Source organism: Martes martes (genome assembly GCF_963455335.1).
Source record: "Martes martes genome assembly, chromosome: 7".
NCBI lineage: Eukaryota > Metazoa > Chordata > Mammalia > Carnivora > Mustelidae > Martes > Martes martes.
Window position 1 is genome coordinate 5,827,525 of NC_137894.1, and position 19,135 is coordinate 5,846,659.

General features: G+C 47.4%; 1 protein-coding gene across 1 annotated transcript in view; it reads right to left on the minus strand.

Moving 5' to 3' along the window:
- Nucleotides 1-195: 195 nt before the first annotated feature.
- The window catches only part of TICRR (TOPBP1 interacting checkpoint and replication regulator), a 42,672-nt gene continuing 23,732 nt past the window's right edge, over nt 196-19,135 (minus strand). The window contains exons 15-22 of the mRNA XM_080807661.1: nt 17,374-17,520; nt 8,675-8,765; nt 7,563-7,624; nt 6,404-6,538; nt 5,656-5,813; nt 1,921-3,997; nt 1,684-1,809; nt 196-901 (exon numbers count right to left, since the gene is read on the minus strand). Of these exons, the coding sequence (XP_080663787.1) occupies nt 789-901; nt 1,684-1,809; nt 1,921-3,997; nt 5,656-5,813; nt 6,404-6,538; nt 7,563-7,624; nt 8,675-8,765; nt 17,374-17,520 (2,909 nt within the window). The 3' untranslated portion in view covers nt 196-788. The remainder of the gene's footprint in view (nt 902-1,683; nt 1,810-1,920; nt 3,998-5,655; nt 5,814-6,403; nt 6,539-7,562; nt 7,625-8,674; nt 8,766-17,373; nt 17,521-19,135) is intronic.

Genomic DNA, 19,135 nt, shown 5'->3' on the forward strand with positions numbered 1-19,135 from the left:
AGAATTTGATCTGAGGACACGACAGGCTTGAAAGCGTGTCAGACCCCTGAGCCAGGGCCAAGTGAGAGCTGCAACCCCTCCCCCCGGCTGTGGCTCCCCGAGCACGGTGAGGACAGGGCTGACTCGGAGCCACTGGAGCTCCGCCAGGGTAAGTCAAGCTGAGGCCTCAAGGTTTAAACAGAAAGGCACTGAATGCTGCATCGCTGGAGAGGGTTTTATTAGGACGTGAGGAAGTTAAATTCATTCTGCTGTCGGGCACAGCCTTCAGCTTTGTGAGGGACCCATAAGGAGCCCTTTCTCCCACTTCCCAAGTGAGAGGGTGGTTGTCGGACTGGCTTTGGTCTCCCAGAGGCGGGGGCTGGAAGGGAAGCCTGCTCTAAGATTCCTTGTCTGCCTCTAGCAAGGGGCAGGGCTGGGCGGCAGGCCTCCCGGGAGGGGGAGTAAAACCCAGAAGGGACTCTTGTGGGAATCACGGAGACCTGAGACCGGGCCCTGGTATCTGCAGGCTCCTGGGGCCCGGGCTGACTTCATCTTTCGAGCTTCCTCCGTCCGGAGCGCCCCGCTTCTGTTTCTGTGCAGCCAACCCAGGGTGACGTGGGACAGAGTAGTCAGGCCCTGGCTCAGATGAACTGAGTTTCTGGGGTAAGAAAGGAGGCCGGAATTCCTGACACGGCCGGAGCAAACTGCTCTCCAAGCACTTCGTCTGTCCTGGGAAGGCAGTGGCTCTGGCCAAGCTCAGTGGTGGGTGTCGTTTTAACTCAGCCCCCCCGCCCCCAGTTCCATCCTAACTAGCTCATCAGCTTCTTCCGTGTGTAAGTTCTGCTGATGGGGCGTCTCCTGGAGAATGCTCGGCTGAAAGGAGACTCCTCGGCCGTTGGGGGGAGGACCTCCGCGTCCTCATCTAGAACAAGACAAAGAGGGCATGCAGGATGTGAGCACAGAACAGAAAAGGGGCTTGAACGGGAGGGGGTCCACATGCAGAGGACGTCCCCCCGGCCCTGCCTGGGGCTCACGTGCTGAGGAAGGGAACCTGCGCTTTCTACTGGGCTCTGTGCCCTCACGTCAGCATGGGGCTGGTGGCGGTTAGTGACAGAAAGCACCGTACCGTAGTCTGAATTCCTTCAGCTGGTTGTACATTTAAATCCTGGTCTTGGGGGAAGGGAATCACAGGAGGTCACAGCCTCCTGTGTTCCTCTACAGTTCTAGATGTTTCTAAACTGGTAGTGCACTGAGCACCGGCAAGCCAGTCCTTTCCCAGGTGGGGTCGAGGAAAGGGAATCCTTGTGTCTGAAGGCTGAGCACAACAGCCGGTCTCTAATCCTAATCTAAGCACAAAGGTGTGACACCCCCCCAGGAGGGGCAGCGCGGGCTGCCAGCATGCCACCTGCCACCTGTGCTGCCCGACACATGCTCCTCGGGTGCCCGTGACTACACCGCACAGAGGGCCACATCGGTCACTACTTCCAGAAGCTGTTTCACGACACACTGGAGTTCCAGCGGTGGAGTTTCTCTGGGAAGAGCACAGGCCCCCGCAGGGACAAAGTCCTCTGTCCCAGCTCGGGCGCTCCCGACTCCTCCACGATCCCACGACTGTCTGGCAACCCTGAGCTACCTCTGGGGAGTCACCCGAAGGACCCGAGTTAGAGCCACGTAAGTCTCCAGGACCTTCGCTTAACGAGTTACCTCTGGCCTCGTGATACTGCGAGGAAGGCGTCCGCCCTTGGAACAGCAGCGGAGAGTGGGTGAGAGCCTGCAGGCCGCTGGCCGAGAGGCAGCTGCGCAGCGCCCAGCCGGGCGGGGGCGTGGAAGCTGCGGGAAGGTACAGGGTGAGCACGGCCCCGCGGCGCCCCCAGACGAGGGAGCCTCCCGATGCCTCTGTGCCCAGCACCGCCAGCCGCGACCCCGAGGCCGCAGACTCACCTGGAAGGAACACGTCGTCGTCCCCCGCGGAGGGCAGGTGCCGCCCGCTTGCACTCGGAGACGGCTCCCTGCTCCCGCTCGGCTCTGCGTCTCCTCTCAGCTCCTCACACGCTCTCTTGGCCGGACCCTCCGCTTCCTCCTCGGCAGGAAGGAGCCTCTTCCTGGAACCCAACCCGAACTGTCCCCGGGACGCTTCCTCAGCCCGAGGCACGCAGTCCCGGGGAGGTGACTGGTCTGGCAGCCGGCACACGCCCTCAAGCTCAAAATCCCCCGAGAGGGGAGTCCTGCTGCTGCCAAGTTCAAGGCCGCCTCGCTCCCTTCTCTCTGGCTCGAGCAGCGACACGCCTGCAAGAAGGTCAGCGCCGCCGCCCGCCGCCCTCTTCCTCCGCGGCCAGTCTTTAATGGTGTCAGGAGTGGTCTTCCCGCTGTGCTTGGGAGACGGGGTCCAGGGGACACCGACGTCTGTTTGAAACGGGGAGGGGGTGCTCGAGGGGCAGCGGGTGGGGGTACAGGACTGGCAGATGTAGGTCTGTCCCCCGCTCTTGCCGGGGGTGCTGTGTGAGGGGCGAAGGCAGGGGGGTGACACGTAGGTGGCTTCAGGTTTCCCCGAGGCCTTGGTGGACCCAGGCATGCTGAGTGCGGGGAGGGCGCTCTCCTCTCCCAGGGATGTGCCCTCCCTTCTCCGAGGCTCGCCTTCGGCCAGGGAGCTGGGGTCTATCTTTTTAATCCGCAGCTTGGGCAGGCCGGAAGCTTGCATCTCCAGCTCCACCTCGTAGGCCTGCGGGCTGGCAGAGGCTCGGGAGGGCCGAGTCGGAGCTTGCAGGGTCTCCGGCTGCGTGGCGGCCCGGCGCTGCCTTCTGTCCGCGGTGCAGCGCAGGGCGTAGGACGGGGCCGGGGGAGAGCCGGGCCCGCGGGAAGGAGGGGACGGCGCGCTCCCGGGGTTGGACGGAGAAGGCTTCTCCTGGGCCACCACTGTCCTTGACGCCTCACCTTCTTCCGCTGGCGTGACGTGACCTGGCGTGCCGTCGCGGCTGTGGTGCTCCGCCTGGTCCAGGAGAGCGAGGTCGTCTGTGTCACTCGCGACAAGAGGAGAGGACATAGGCCGGTCACTCCCGCAGCCGGTCCCAGAGTAACCGTGTCTTTCCGGGGAAGGCTGAGGAGAGAGGGTCACTTCCTTCTGGTTCTTTCTAGCGTCTGTGAGGGCAGCTGGGTTGCCAGCTGTGGGAACCCTAGGCACAGCTGAGGTGCTCGGGTCCAGGTTAGGGGTCTCTCTCTGCCTTTTTTCAACTTTGGAAGGGGGCCGAGGGGGCACGGGGTCAGACTGGGTTATCTGCGAGATTCGGGGGGGAGTGGAAGGAACAGGGCAGGAGAGAGACAAGGCTCCGGTGGGTGCTTTCAGGGGCTCTTCCCAGTCCAGTTCTTCAGGGGGAGGAGAGTCTATCGAAAATTCCTCAAATGGACTCTTGGGAATCTCAGCTAAGGGAGAGGTCAAAGGTCTTTCTAGAGAAAGAGGTGGGGGAGAAGTCAGATTGGTGCTCCTCGGTGTCTTGGAGACTGAGAGGGCCTCATCCTTCCATTTCTGCACGAGAGCCTCTGCCTGAGAAGCCCCGGGGACACAGGGACCGTAGCGTGTTGGCTCCGAGGCTGCTGCTCTGGGAGGCGTTCTCAGTGCAGACCTGACGGGAGTCAGACTCTTACTCCTGATCAGGGCTTCCAGGCCGGAAGGGCTCTCGGGACTGGAAGTCCGTGAAGGTGGCCAAGGAGAATTCAGAAATCCAGGTGACTGACCCCTCGGCCTTTTGGGAGTTCTTGGTGTCTTCTTTTCAAGAGGAGAGGTTCCTCCTTTTGCCAGGGAGTGTCCTTTCTGAGGAGTGACTTTGGGTTGAGATGGTGAGCCCCAGCCATGTGAGGAGTCTCTTAAGGACTCCTTAAAAATGACCTGTTTGGCAGGAGTCACCTCCGTAGGGGGCTTCTGCCGACTTTCAGGGGTGCACAGTGGCATTCGTGGCGAATGAGGGAGCCTTCTTGGTGTAGCTTTAGAAGAGCTTGGAGATTTCTGGTTCCTCTTCTTAGGAGTCTATAAAGAGATGCTTATTTCAGTGCCTAAATATCATAATAACCCGTACTCTCTCTCAAGCATTTTAGTCCTCTCTAAAACAGAAAGGCAGATGGGAGATATCTGGGCGGCCGACAGCATGGCCATAAGCTGGCTTCCCAACAGTGACACGCTTCCGCGTCCAGCCATGACCCAGATTCCACTTGGCTACTTTTTCTAGCACCAAACACTGAGTCTAATCTTGGGTCCGGGACAAAAAAAGTTTTCATCACGTGCACAGGCCAGCTAAACCAGGCTTTGCCTCTAACAACGTATCCCTCCACCGCTCACAGCTACCTTTCTCTTCAAGGAGACCGCTCCTTCTGATGTCTGACTTGGTCTGCCTCTGCTGTTCACCTGCGTTCAACATGTGCCCGCCACGCCCCCACTATGTGCCGGGCCCCATGCGGGTGTGTGACGGGAGGGTGGAGCGTCGAATATACCACACAAGGTACAGACAACATCTCAGGGAGGAGACTCTTCCTCTCTTTCTGCAAAACGCAGTGACACACTCCCGACAGGTAGAGGAGATCAGACACCTATTGTTTCTCCAACCTTATCTGATTATCTCAAGGGAATCCTGGTCGACTGGGCATTTCACATTCAGTGAGGAACAGCCAGAGAAAACAGAGTGTTGCCAGTGCACGGACAGGGCCGTGCATGGGACAATGTGGGAGCACAAGAGCGGGCTGGCTCTCTTACCCAGCTCGCAGGAAAGGGGGACAGGAACAGGGAGGTCTTTAAGAATGGGTGTCAGAGGTAAAGGCCAAAGGTGGGGAAGTGGGGAAGAGGGAACTCTTGTGCCTTTGCTGTATAGTCTTCTGTGCCTACAGTGAACAGCAGCAGCTGCGTGCACTCCGATGTTGCCGGGAAAGTGGATTATTGGGAGCGGGGTGCAGTGGCAGCCCACAGAGGCCCATGCTTGTCTGGGGAGGACTGAACCTGGCCCTAGAGATCGGTGGTCTTCAGACCCATCCCCAGAACCTGGTCCTCCCCCAACCTCTAAGCAGTTTATTGGATTTCCAAACAAATATTTTTTTAACATGAGTGTTCCATTTTAGGAAAACCTAGAAAACCCTGCTTGAACAAAGAATGGTAGAGCTTTAAGCATAGTGATGCAGTGTGAGAGATCACTCTGGCCTCTGGGGGCAGGATGGACATGAGCGGGAAAAGGAATGCAGGCAGCAACTGCACAGGAGGGAGAAGAGGGAATGGGTATCAAATTCAGTCTGTAAATAAAAGTGGCAGGACGGACTGACTGGTTCTGTCCCGGAAGAGGGAGCAGTCCAGAGTGACTGAATCGGGCAGGCAATGTAAGGGAAACAGAGGACTGACCCCTGCACATTTCAGAAAGATATATACGTAGCATATGATAAAAATGGTGGGTAACCCTAACAGACTAGAGGAGAGCACTTCTATTTCTCCCCCCGCCCCAACAACAGCCTCAGCCAGACTGCTGCCTTACACCCCCACATACCCAGTGATCATTCATCTGGATCAACCCCACCACCCCCGAAGAGCTAGTAGTAGTGACAGATCACCTGCTTGCTCGTCCCTGACAGACTCCGTGGGTTTTCTGGGCCATGTATCTGTTTTCCCCTCAAGACCACATTTTTTTAAACATTGAAGAAATGTTATACCTGATGAGCTGTGGGTATCTCAGAGACCGGTGGGTTTCTTGAAGATCTCTGAATTCGAGCTGAACCCTTCTCTGAGGGACTGACCATCTCAGACAATGCCCCAAAAAGCAGCCTCTTGGGAGAACGAATACTTTGGTTTGGAGAATTTTCTCTTTGGCCTGCAAGTCAAAAACAGTGAGTCTTTCTCAGCTGCTGCCCTCCCGATACTAATAGAACAGCCAGCCCATACAAGATGACAGTTTGACAATGTTTTAGAGCAAGAGGGAGTGGGGAGGGATCCCACCTAGTTATGCCAGCAACTATAGTTATGGCTGCCATCTTGAATTTTAATAAGCTGGCATATGAACTTCAGCCCTTATATGTTAGGCAAGTAAAACTATTTGTAAATATAAAAGCACATGACTGAGGTTCCAGACTAATGATGGATAAAAGCATGAAGGCCAAACCTGTATCACCTTCTAGCTAGGACATCTGAGTGTAGAATGTGAGCACAGGTGGAAATAATGAGTAATTCCTGTTGAATGGCTAATTACCCGTAAGGATAGTGTGGATGACCAGCTGTAAACACCCAGAGGGAGGACACTGTTAACGAAGGTCCTGGATTGTTCGTCACCCTGAACCTCTCATGGACATACCTGTTCTACTGCTCCAGCGTCAAGCAGGAAAATGTCAAATTTTGTACTTCTCCCAAAAACACTTCCTGCCAAGTAGACCTAGACTTCCGAAGGCAGATGAACAAGCATCTTACCTGACTTTTCTTGCTGGAATGAGTGAACTCTTTGCACACTTCGAGACTTTGGCTGAGATCCAGAATAGAAGGAACCAGAATTTGTCCTGCTGAATGACAACTGCTTGATTCGAGGACTTCGTCTCAAGCTTACGTCTGCAAAACCAGAATCCCAGTTAGTAACCAGGGAGAAATGCAAGCTTTTTACATTTTCCCACGTATGAAATGGGTAAAATTTATGTAATACCACATATAAGATGGAAATTTGACAAGGATGGAGACTTCTGAAGTGTCATAACAAACTACAAAGCGTATGATATATGGCCCCAAACGGTACAAAAAAACCATTGAGCCACTAGACTGTCACCCTCACAAGTCTCAAACTGCCAGCCTATTAACCACGATGTTGAGGCGGGGGGAGCTTTGTATAGTGTGACTTTTGTAAAAAATTCTTAAAATTTAAAAGTTGCAGTTTTCTTATTTATGTTACATACATTTGTACAGAAACGACACCTGTAAGAGTATTATTAAAACTAAAATGTTAAACAGTATTTCTAAGTGGTAGGATTACGAAGTGACTGTTAAAATTTTGCTTCTGTTTTCTGATTTTTATACAATAAGCAAATTACTTGAATCATTAAAAAAGGTTTTTTTAGGAAACCCCTGCATCACTTTTTTTTTTTTTAAAGATCTTATTTCTAAATAATCTCTACACCCAACACGGGGCTTGAACTCAAAATCCTGAGATCAAGAGCCACACACTCTACCCACGGAGCTAGCCAGATGACCACACATGCACTTTTAAAATAAACCACAGCTGTTTGTATTACACAGTGTTTGGCCTGTACCCTGAATTCCATTTCTACTGTGGAAAAAGATTTCTCCAGAAGTCCCCTTGGTAAATTCTGTGTAAGAGACCATTTACTAATAAATATTTACTGATCTATACTGTGGACCCAGAGCTGTCACAACATCTGTAAAATATCTTAGGATATGCTAAGTGACAGACAACTCAAGTACAGAGAGGTTTTCACAGAAACTAGTTGAAATGCAACACAGTAGAGGGGCTCCTGGGTAGTTCAGCTGGTTAGGCATCTGACTCTTGATTTCAGCTCGGGTCTTGATCTCAGGGTCATGAGTTCAAGCCCCGTGTGCGACGCAAAACAAATGGAGGCAATACCGTCCGCTCCTTTTTCTGGGGACTCTTCAACAACATCAATATCAGGACCAGGGTCAGACGACCTTAAGGAGTAACAAGTGTAAGGGTTATTCGGTGTCCCTCATTATCAGCTCATGCTCTATGCACATTAGAGACCCAGCCTCTCACGTCACATAGCAGCAAAGACCACAGGGTTTGATACCGCCAGTGCTGGCATGCTCGCGCACTATACGGTCCAAAGCAAAATGTTTAGGATGCTTTTTTAGAAAGCAGTTTTACAATATATAACAATTAATTAGAAATATGTATGCCTTCTAACCCACCAATTTCACCTCTTGCAATTTGTCCTACAGATTCTTACGCAAGTTTGTTAAATCTGTACACAAATAATGTCTAGATGAAGCCTTGCCGGGGCTCCCCATTGTTCCTGTGAAGCGCGCTAAAAACCCAGGACGTTATACATAAAATGAACTACAGACTAAAAGGTGGTGAAAAGAGGCAGACTGGCTGGGGACCTCAAGATCCCAGGAGAGACAGGACAGTGAGCTTCTGGTTACCTTTTTGCCTCATAGCTCCCAGACTGGGTGCTGGGGGGAAAGACAACCCAAACACATCGACAGGTACAAAAACTGCCCTTCAATCCAGTTCTCATTTAGCTGGAACCAGGAAAGGGACAGCCTAGCAGGACGAACTTTCAGACACTAACTGCCACGGAAAACTGTGGCCCAGCCACACCCACAGGCCAAGCTGAGATCCTAGACTTCCAGCCTTGCCCAGCAGCCGTGACTCCCTCCATCCAGTGATGAGTGGTTTTTTAAAATGTTGACTATGCACTTGATGGAAGGCTGCTCAGCACACGGGCATGCAAGCACGTGTGCACGCACACACGCACACACACACACGAACAACTATGGACACATGCAACACCACAGATAAAGTGAAAGAAGGAAAAGTACATTCTGTATGGTTCTCCAGCCCTCAAAGAATTTATAGACCGCTCAACACTCTTTGGTTATAAGCAAGACAGTTAAGATGGGAGTCACAGGAGGCTTGTGGAGATGGACTGCAAGCCCACAAGACCATTAGCAAGGCCGAGGCGGTGCACAAAGCAGCTGGACAAGGATAATACTCACCTGCCCTTGATTTGTCTATGAAGGAGCCTTCTGGACACTTGCTTATGTATGGGAGTCTCAGCCACGCTCCTCGTCAGCAGTCTGTGATAACCTAAGATGTAAACCGCACAAATGTCACTTAACCTTATCAAAAAGCGGCAGCAAGCCCCAGGGGGACAGTTTGAACTTAGGTACGGCTTACTACTCATGCCGGAGTGGTTTTTGTTTTCACTTAATGGTTTCTGGGCTAATGTCTGACCAACCACAGGACTCAATTTAACATGATACAACAGTTTATCAGCATTACAGACTAAATAATAAGCCAACGTAAAATACTATAAAATTCTTCTCTAATAAGCAATCCTGAAAAACAAAGCAAAACACTTATTAGAGCTAATACATTCACTCACCAGTGGTTCTTATATTTATGATTAAATGAACTGAAGTATGCAAAAATGCTGATATGCCACACAGCTTTAAGGTATTTAATAATAAGATCCAGCCAGCTGGCATAAATTTCCACAGTAGAGTATATAACTAAGCTGCTCATGGGAGGTCAAGTTTAAAGGGAGTTAAAAGTGCTAGAAAGTGGGACGCCTGGGTGGCTCAGTTGAGCATCTGCCTTCGGCTCAGGTCATGATCCTAGGGTCCTGGGATCAAGACCCATATCAGGCTTCTTGCTCAGCGGGGAGTCCGCTTCTCCCTCTGCCTGCCCCTCCCCTGCTTATGCACTCTCCCTGTCTCTTTGACAAATAAAAATCTTTAAAAAAAAAAAAAAAAAGATTCTCTCTCTCCCTGAAAAAGAAAAAAAATAACTAGGAAGAGAAGGGATATCAGCTGGAATGTGGCATAAGGACCTCTAGAAATAACTCTCCTCCATAAAAGGAATGAGAACACTGGGCAAAAATGGGCAAAATCAGTTTTAGAACACTGGAAATTAACCAGTTTATAACAATCTGCGGAGTGTTTATCCAAGAGGAAACACTGAATCCTAGTAACAGCAAGCTTCACAGAATTTTATCTTGCCTGGGTCCTGACCCCCCTCTCCCCTGCCCTGTAGCCTTGAGAAACAATAGTCTGCAACCACCCTGCAAACCAACGGCGCGGGGGCCTGTGAATGGGCTGAACGGGATGGAGGCTCCTCCAAAGTGCCACTCTCAGCTGTCATCATCAGACCTGTCTGGCAGCTTCCTGCAAAACCCCATGCACAAGCGTGGTCTCTGTTGGACCTCGGAACTCAGTGAGTGCAAACCACCTCTGTCCAGGGAGCACTGACTGAAACCAATCAGCAGTGACCATTAAGCGTCCCAGCTGCCAGAGGGAGTGGTAACAGTGGGGGCCAACATGCTAACCAGAAGTTTAAAAGGGAACACCGGGGAAGGAGACGTCTACAGGGGCCTCTGCAAACCTAAAACATACTCCTGGGAACGTCAAACTCCATGCAACGTAGGGGTGTGTGTATGCCCTGGAGAAACCTCTGAGGCCTAAGCTGGCAACCGCGACTAACCTCGAGGCCTCCAGCACTCAGCCAGGCAGCTTACGTTTCTCTCTGAGCCCAGGTGAGCCAAGGCACCTAGGACCCTCGGCAAAGGCTGAGAAACTTACTGGTTCCAGGCATTGAAGGAAATCTATCTGATCACCAGCGGGACCACTAAGCTAACTGAGCAGATGTCAGCAGCCACATAGGACAGAATACAGGTTTTAAAGAGTTAGTTCAGGAAAGCCACCCAGCAACCAATGGCACCAATGGTAACAACCAAGCCTGGCTGGGAGGAGCAGGTCTATCAGAACTGCCTTGTTATGTCCAGTTGTCAATAAAACATGAGACATGCAAGAAGCAAGAGAGTTTGGTCCAGGTGCAGGGAAAGAGAAAAACCAGTCAGTGGCAGCAGTCCCTAAGGAATTCCAAACACTGGATTTGTTAGACCAAGACTCTAAATTAGCTGAAAGATGTTCAAGGACCTAAAACACCACATTCAAAGAACCAAAGGGAAGTAGGAGACTGAGGACTTGCCCCAAAGACAGCATCAATAAAAAGAATGAAATCCTAAAAAAAGAAACAAGCAGAAATTGTAAAGCTGAGAAATGAAAATATTAGAACGGCTTAGCCACAGATATGAGGTAGGAGAAGAGTCAACGAATTTGAAGGTGGGTTAATTTAGGTTATCCAGTCGGAGGGGCAGAAAAAGGATGAGGAAAACCGTCTCAGACACCGTCAAGTGCAACATCCACATACGGGGACTCCCAGGAGAAGAGAGAGAAGCACAAAGAACATCTGAAGAAATATGGGCTGAAAACTTCCCAACTTTGATGAAGGACATTACACATCCATGAACCTCACTAACCCAAGTAGGATAAAGTCAAAGAGAGCCACACTTAACAAATCCTAATCAAACTGTCCGAAGTCAGAGAGAGGGTCTTGGAAGGAGCCCAAGATCAGGGAGTTCCTCAAGTACAAAAGAACTCTAGAGGGGCTACAGCTGGTTTCTCACGAGAAAGGAAGGACAAAAAAGACTGTGATGATGTACTCAAGGGGCTGAAAAGACTTAACCAAGAATTCTCTATCCAGCAAAATTATTGTTCAAAATGAAGGAAATTAGCACATTCCCAGATTAAAACAAACTCCCCCCAAAAAACACAACAGAGAATTTTTAAGTAGAAGACCTGCCCCACTAGAGGGAGTCCTTTAGACTGAAAGGGCACTGAAGGGGAGAGGCATCTGTGGGAAGAATTAGCACCAATGAAGGAACTATAATAATAATGTGTATGACAGTATAGCACGAAGGAGGGAGTAGGAAACAGAACTGAATTTATAGGAGCAAAGTCTTAGAATGCTACTGAAATTAAACTGATATTAATTTGAATGAGGCTGTTATAAGATATTAATCATAATCGGGGAACGGGGGTGATGTTCCACAGACTAGTGCCATAGAAGCTCTTGGGGTTGGTCTCTCCACCAAAAACAACTAGTAAGCTGGGGGGGATATGATCAGAATCAAGTATTTTGGAACTATGGAACCCGACTGGACACTTGTAACAATAAGGGAAATGCTTTATATGAAAGGGAGATGCTGATTTTTGGGAAGGGAATGCCATGCATAGAGAGCTATGATCTCCTTCCTCAGCCCCACTGTGGGGCTGTGGGGAGAGGCCCACATTCTGAGAGCAGCTGGCTGGTGGTAGAGCAGACAGACAGTGGGGACTCTGTCCTCCAAACCTGGGGTTGTGTGCTTTGTGGACTCCTGAGTGGCTGGTGCAGACAACTGCCTTGGTTTTGGATCTCTCAGGATGCAGCAGCTTTCCCTCAATGCACCCTGGGAAGATTTTTAAGATTTTTATTTATTTTGAGAGAGAGAGAGAGAGAGAGAGAGAGAAAGAACGTATGCGAGTGAGAGAGAGACACTCAAGTGGATTTCATGTGGAGCACAGAGCCTGACTCAGGGCTCGATCTCACAACCCTGAGATCATGACCTGAGCTGAAATCAAGAGTCGGACGTCTAGCCAGCCAAGCCACCCAGGCACCTCATCCCTGGGAAGATTTAAAGAGACAAGAATACCTTCTTGTTTTTCCCTTTTTGGAGTCAGACATTTAAGGAAATCTTTGTCAGGTCACTGATTAACCACAGATAGAAACTTCCGTGACCACACACAACATGGAATAATGTATGCTTTACAAAAAGTTTGGAAAACAGAGCTGATGCCCTCAATACACCAAAAAAGAAAAAAAAAAAGTCACTGGCCAAGAACATCAAATCAAGTTTGTTTTTTTCTTTTCCTAAAGATTTTATTTATTTGTCAGAGAGAGACACACACAGAAAGAGCACAAACAGGGGGAGAGGCAGGCAGAGGGAGAAGCAGGCTCCCAGCTGGGCAAGGAGCCGATGAGGGACTCGATCCCAGGGTCCTGGGATCATGACCTGAGCTGAAGGCAGCCTCTTAACCAGCTGAACCATCCAGGCATCCCCAAATCAAGTTTTCTAAATATGCTTAATGAGCTCAAGAAAATCATGAAGAACTAAATGAAATCAGGAAAACAATGTATGACAAAATGAAAATATCAATAAAGCGATAAAAATTATTAAAAGAGGGATGTCTGGGTGGCTCAGGTCATGATCCCAGGGTCCTGGGATCAATTTCCACATCGGGCTCCTTGCTCAGCGGGAAGCCTGCTGCTCCCCCTGGCTTACGCTCTTCACTCTCTGACAAATAAATAAAATCTTCTTAAAAAATTGTTAAAAGAAACCAAATTCTCAAACTATTCCAAAAAATAAAAGAGGAAGAAAATTTCTAAATTCATTCAACAAGGCCAGCATTATCCTGATACTAAAACCAAAGACACTACAGAAAACTACAGGCCAGTATCTCTGATGAGCACAGAGGCAAAAATCCTCAACAAAATATTAGCAAACCGAATCCAGGAATATATTAAAAAATTATTCACCACAATCAAGTCGGATTTATTCCAAAGAAGCAAGGGTGATTCAATATTTGCTAATCAACGTGATATCTCACATGAACAAGAGAAAATACAAACTAAATGATCCTCCCAATAGATACAGAAAAAGCATTTGACAAACTACAACATCCAGTCACAATAAAAACTTTCAACAAAATAGGTTTAGAGGGAACATACCTCAATGTAGTAAGGCTATAGATGAAAACCCCCCCACCGCTAACATCACACTCAATGGTGAAAAACAGAGCTTTTCCTCATAAAAAATTAAAAAAAAAAAAAAGAACATAAAGGATGGTAAAAGTGAAAAACAAAACAAAAAACAGAGCTTTTCCTCAAGATCAAGAGTGTCTACTCTCAACCACTTTTATTCAACACAGTGCTGGAAGACCTAGCTGCAGCAGTCAGACAAGACATAAAAGGCATCCAAATTGGTAAGGAAGAAGTAAAACTGTCACTATAGGCAGATGACACAATACCAGATAGAGAAAACCCTAAAGATTCCATCAAAAAGCTACTAGAACTGGGGCATCTGGGTGGCTCAGTGGGTTAAGCCTCTGCCTTTGGCTCAGGTCATGATCCCAGCGTCCTGGGATCGAGACCTGCATCGGGCTTTCTGCTCAGCGTGGAGCCTGCCTCCTCCTCTCTCTCTGCCTGCCTCTCTGCCTACTTGTGATCTCCATCTGTCAAATAAATAAAATCTTAAAAAAAAAAAAAAAAGCTACTAGAACTGATAAATTCAGTAAAGTTGCAAGACATTAATATACAGAAATCTGTTACATTTCTACACACTAATAATGAAGTAGCAGAAAGAAAAAGAAAACAGGGGCACCTGGGGTGCTCAGTTGGTTAAGCATCTGCCTTTGGCTCAAGTCCTGATCCCAGGGTCCTGGGATTGAGCCCCACTTTGGGCTTCCTGCTCAGCAGGGAGCCTGCTTTTCCCTCTCCCTCTGCCCCTGCTCGTGGGCTCTCTCTCTCTCACTCAATCTCTCAAATAAATAAAATTTTATAAAGTATAAAAAAGTAGAAAAAAAAAAGAAAAACAATCCCATTTGCAATTGTACCAAAAAGAATAAAATACCCAGGAATAAACTTAACCAAGGAGGTAAAAGACATGTATGATGAGTACTATAAAACACTGATGAAAAAAATAGAAGATGGCACAAATAATTGGAAAGCTATACCATGCCATGTATTGGAAGATTTAATATTGTTAAAATGTCCATACCACCCAAAGCAACCTACACATTCAATACAATCTCTATCAAAATATCAACAGCAGGGACGCCTGGGTGGCTCAGTTGGTTAAGCAGCTGCCTTCGGCTCAGGTCATGATCCCAGTGTCCTGGGATGGAGTCCCACGTCGGGCTCCTTGCTCAGCGGGGAGCCTGCTTCTCCCTCTGCCTCTGCCTGCCACTCTGTCTGCCTGTGCCTGCTCGCTCTCTCTAACAAATAAATAAATTTTAAAAAAATTAAAAAATAAAATCAACAGCATTGTTCACACGAGAACAAATAATACTAAAATTGCTATGAAACCATGAAAGACCCCAATTAGCCAGAACAATCTTCTCAATCCCAGATTTCAAGAGCTACTACAAAGCTGTAGTAATCAAAACAGCATGGTACTAGCACAAAAACAGACTCATAGATCAATAGAACACAACAGAAAGCCCAGAAATAAACCACCCTTATATGACCAATCCACAACAAAGGAGGTAAGAATACGCAGTGGCAAAAAGACAGTAACTTCAGCAAATGGTGCTGGGAAAACTGGACAGCTACATGCGAAAGAATGAAACTGAACCACTTTCTTACACCATACACAAAAATAAAATGGATTAGAGACCTAAATGCGAGACCTGAAACCATAAAAATCCTAGAAGAGAACACAGGCAGTAACTTCTTTGACACCGGCCTTAGCAACTTCAAGCTTCTGCACAGCAAAGGAAACCAAAGAAACGACCAGGCAACCTACTGAGTGGGAGAAGATTATTTGCAAATGACATATCCCATCAGGGGTTACTATCCAAAATAAGAACTCAGGCAAGTCAACGCCAAAAAATAATCCAATTATAAATGGGCAGAAGACCTAGAACAGACACTGATCCAAGGACATCCAGATGGCCAAGAGACACCTGAAAAGATGTTCAACATCACTTATCATCAGGGAAATTGAAATCAAAACTACAATGAGCTATCACATCACACCTGTCAGAATGGCTAAAATCAACACCACAAGAAACAACAAGTGTTCGCGAGGATGTGGAAAAAAGGGTAGCCCCGGGCACTGTTGGTGGAATACAGGCTGATGCAACCACTGGGGAAAACAGTATGAAGGTGCCTTAAAAAATTAAAAATAGAATGACCATACAATTCAGTAATTCCACTACTGGGTGTTTACCCAAAGAAAATGAAACCACTAATTCAAAAAGATACAAGCACCCCTATGTTTACTCCAGCTTTACAGAGAGCCAAGATGTGGAAGCCAACCAAGTGTCCACTGACAGATGGAAATGGCTGTGGTATATATGCAATAGAATATTACTCAATCATAAAAAAAGAATAAGATCTTGGTATCTGTGACGACATCAATGGTCCTGGAGGGCATTTTGCTAAGTGAAGTAAGTCAGAGAAAGACACATACCATATGGTTTCATTTGCATGTTGAATCTAAAAAACAAAGCAAAAACCCCAGACTTTTAAATACATGGAACTGGTGGTTGCCTGAGGGGAGGTGGGTGAGGGATGGGTGAAATAGATAAAGGAAACTAATTTTCTTTCTTTTTTTCCCAAAGATTTTATTTATTTATTTGACAGAGAGAGACACAGCAAGAGAGGGAACACAAGCAGAGAGAGAGGGAGAAGCAGGCTTCCCACCAAGAAGAGAGCCCGATGTGGGGCTCGATCCCAGGACCCTGAGATCATGACCTGAGCCGCAGGCAGACGCTTAATGACTGAGCCACCCAGGAACCCCGGGAATTAATTTTCAATTATAAAATAAATAGATCAAACAGATGAATAGTAATGCACTCCACCCAGCAAAAGCTGAATGCACGTTATTCTCAAGCGTACATAGAACGTTTTCCATTAACAGAAAAAATGGTAGAGCATAAAATGAGTCTCAGTAAACAAGATTAAAATACAAGGTTTGTTTTCCAGCCACAATGGAATGAAATTAAAAATTAACAACAGCAGGGGCGCCTGGGTGGCTCAGTGCGTTAAGCCTCTGCCTTCGTCTCGGGTCATGATCCCAGGGTCATGGGATCAAGCCCTGCATCAGGCTCTCTGCTCAGCAGGGAGCCTGCTTCCTCCTCTCTCTCTGCCTCTCTGCCTACTTGTGATCTCTGTCTGTCAAATAAATAAATAAGATCTTAAAAAAAAAATTAACAACAGCAGGAAATTTGGGAAACTCACAAGTACAGGGAGGTTAACACATTCTTAAATAACCCATGGGTCAAAGAAGAAATCACAAGGGAAATCAGAAAATATTTTGAGATAATGAAAACAAAATACACCCAGACTTAGAGGATACAGTTAAAGCAGTGCTTCGAAGGGAATTTGCACCTGTAACGCCTGTATTAAAAAAAAAGATCTCAAATCAATAACCTAAACTTAACCTTAAAAGCTCAAAAAGATCAAACTAACACCAAAGCAAATAGAAGGAAGGAAATGATAAAGGCTGCATAGGAAACCAATGAAATCAAGAATTAAAAACAACATTAAAAAAAATCAATTAAAACTAAAAGTTAGTTCTTTGAAAGGATCATTAAATTGACAAACCTTTAACTAGACCGACCAAGAAGAGAGAAAACCCAGCCTCCCACTGGGAAAGTCAGGGGAAAGGGAGTGATTGCTAATGGAATGTGGTTTCTTTTTAGAGTGATTAAAAATGGTCCGAGATTCATGATGATGGTTGCATAACTTTGGGACGCTAACCAACACAGGTGAATCATATTTAATTACTAAAAGAACAAAACAAGCAAAAAGCAAAACAAACAAACAAAAACCTCCAAAAGATTTGAAAACAACTGGTCACTATCCTTCCTTTGTTTTTCATTTGTTTTGTAAAGTAGGTGCTTGTCTGTGGGGCAGACTGGGCAGACACCAGGATTAAGTCTTCATGCAGGCTTGGAGGGAGACACACCCCAAGGGGAAGACTGGTGGTAACCACAGAGAGGAAAACAGAAGATCAGTGAGCTTCTCCAAGTCTGGAGGCTGCTTTGGATACAGGAGCCCCCTTTGTCTTGGCTGTCTTAAAATATAGTACCTTTGGTCCTCTTGCCGTTGTCAAGTTTACACTCCAGACCTTCCACTGCGGACACGGAGTGGCTTCTAGGTAACCCCCGCTTTGCCGATCTCTTTGAAGGAGAAATCATTTCCTGGTTGAAGAGATTTCTTCGAACTTTGGTCACTTCTGAAAGCATCAAAAAAAAAGAAAAGAAAAGAAAAGAAAAGCAACATTTACTAATACTCACATTTACTAATAGATTTCCTTAAATACTATACTCACATGATGCAAACTATTTACCGTTACAAATTCAGTTTATTTATTTATATGTTCATTTGTCAGAGATAGCACAAGCAGGGCAAGCGGCATGTGCAGGGAGAAGCAGGCTAGGCTCCCAGCTGAGCAGAGAGCCTGATGCAGGACTGGATCCCAGACCTTTGGATCATGACCTGAGCCGAAGGCAGACGCTTAATCGACTGAGCCACCCAGGTGTCCCACAAAGTCCGTTTAAATCCAACTTTTCAGGAACGTGAGGAAGGCCCACATCACTTAGAGGCTGTCCTCATTGTAAAATGGACACAATCCTTAAGAGGCTGGCTAATGTAGATCAGAGTCCTTTTACTATACGCCATTACTGCGATGGTTTTCCTCGCTTTGGACCTTTTTACTCCTTTGTATTCTGCTCAGCTCCAAGGAGAGGAACTGTTCCTTTCAATTCCACAAATCTCTTCTTCTTCTATTTTACGAATTGGCTGGGTTATGCTCTTCCTGACTCCAGGGCATGAGAATTTTGTGACAACTCAGATTCAAAGTTAGGAGAAACAGCTCCCAAGTCAGAAACTCCTTGACAAAGCTAGCAGGATGGCATTTGAGTCTGAAGCAAGATGTCCCATAGGCGGCTACTCAAAAACTCACTAAGGATAAAATCCTCTTAGAGCAGGTCATTTAAATACAAACCAGGGGCACCTGGGTGGCTCAGTGGGTTAAACCTCCGCCTTTGGCTCAGGTCATGATCTCAGGGTCCTGGGATCGAGCCCCGAATTGGGCTCTCTGCTCAGCAGGGAGCCTGCTTCCCCTCTCGATCTGTGCCTACTTGTGATCTCTGTCAAATTTAAAAAGCAAAAAAAAAAATCTTAAAAAATATAAAAAAACAGGGGCGCCTGGGTGGCTCAGCGGGTTAAAGCCTCTGACTTCGGCTCGGGTCATGATCCCAGAGTCCTGGGATCGAGCCCCGCATCGGGCTCTCTACTCAGCAGGGAGCCTGCTTCCCTCTCTCTCTCTGCCTGCCTCTCTGCCTACTTGTGATCTCTGTCTGTCAAATAAATAAATAAATCTTTAAAAAAAAATACATTTAAAATATATATATATATAAAAAAACAAATACAAACCAAATTAACCCTGACCCACAAGCTGGGAGGAGCCCTGATATTTGGTGATTTGATACTGGTGACCGACATTACTGTTAAGGACACCAAAAACACCCAAGTTTCAAAAAAATACCTGAAATGGATTTAGGACCTGACAGCCAAGTTTGATTTGTTCCTTTGTTTTCCCAAGGTTTTAAAAGTTTAATAGTGACAGAAAGCTTCGAAGAATAACACATTACACATAGACTCAACACTAAAATTCATCAGCCATCAAAATTTGATTTTCTCCCTGCACCTCTCTCTGTTTACACAATTTTTCCCCACCGAAGTTGCACGGTAAGGTGAGGACATCCCAACCCTTTAGTTCCCTGCACTTTGGCGCACATCTCCCAAGATCAAGGGCAGGGCACCCGGCGTACTATACATCCGCCCAT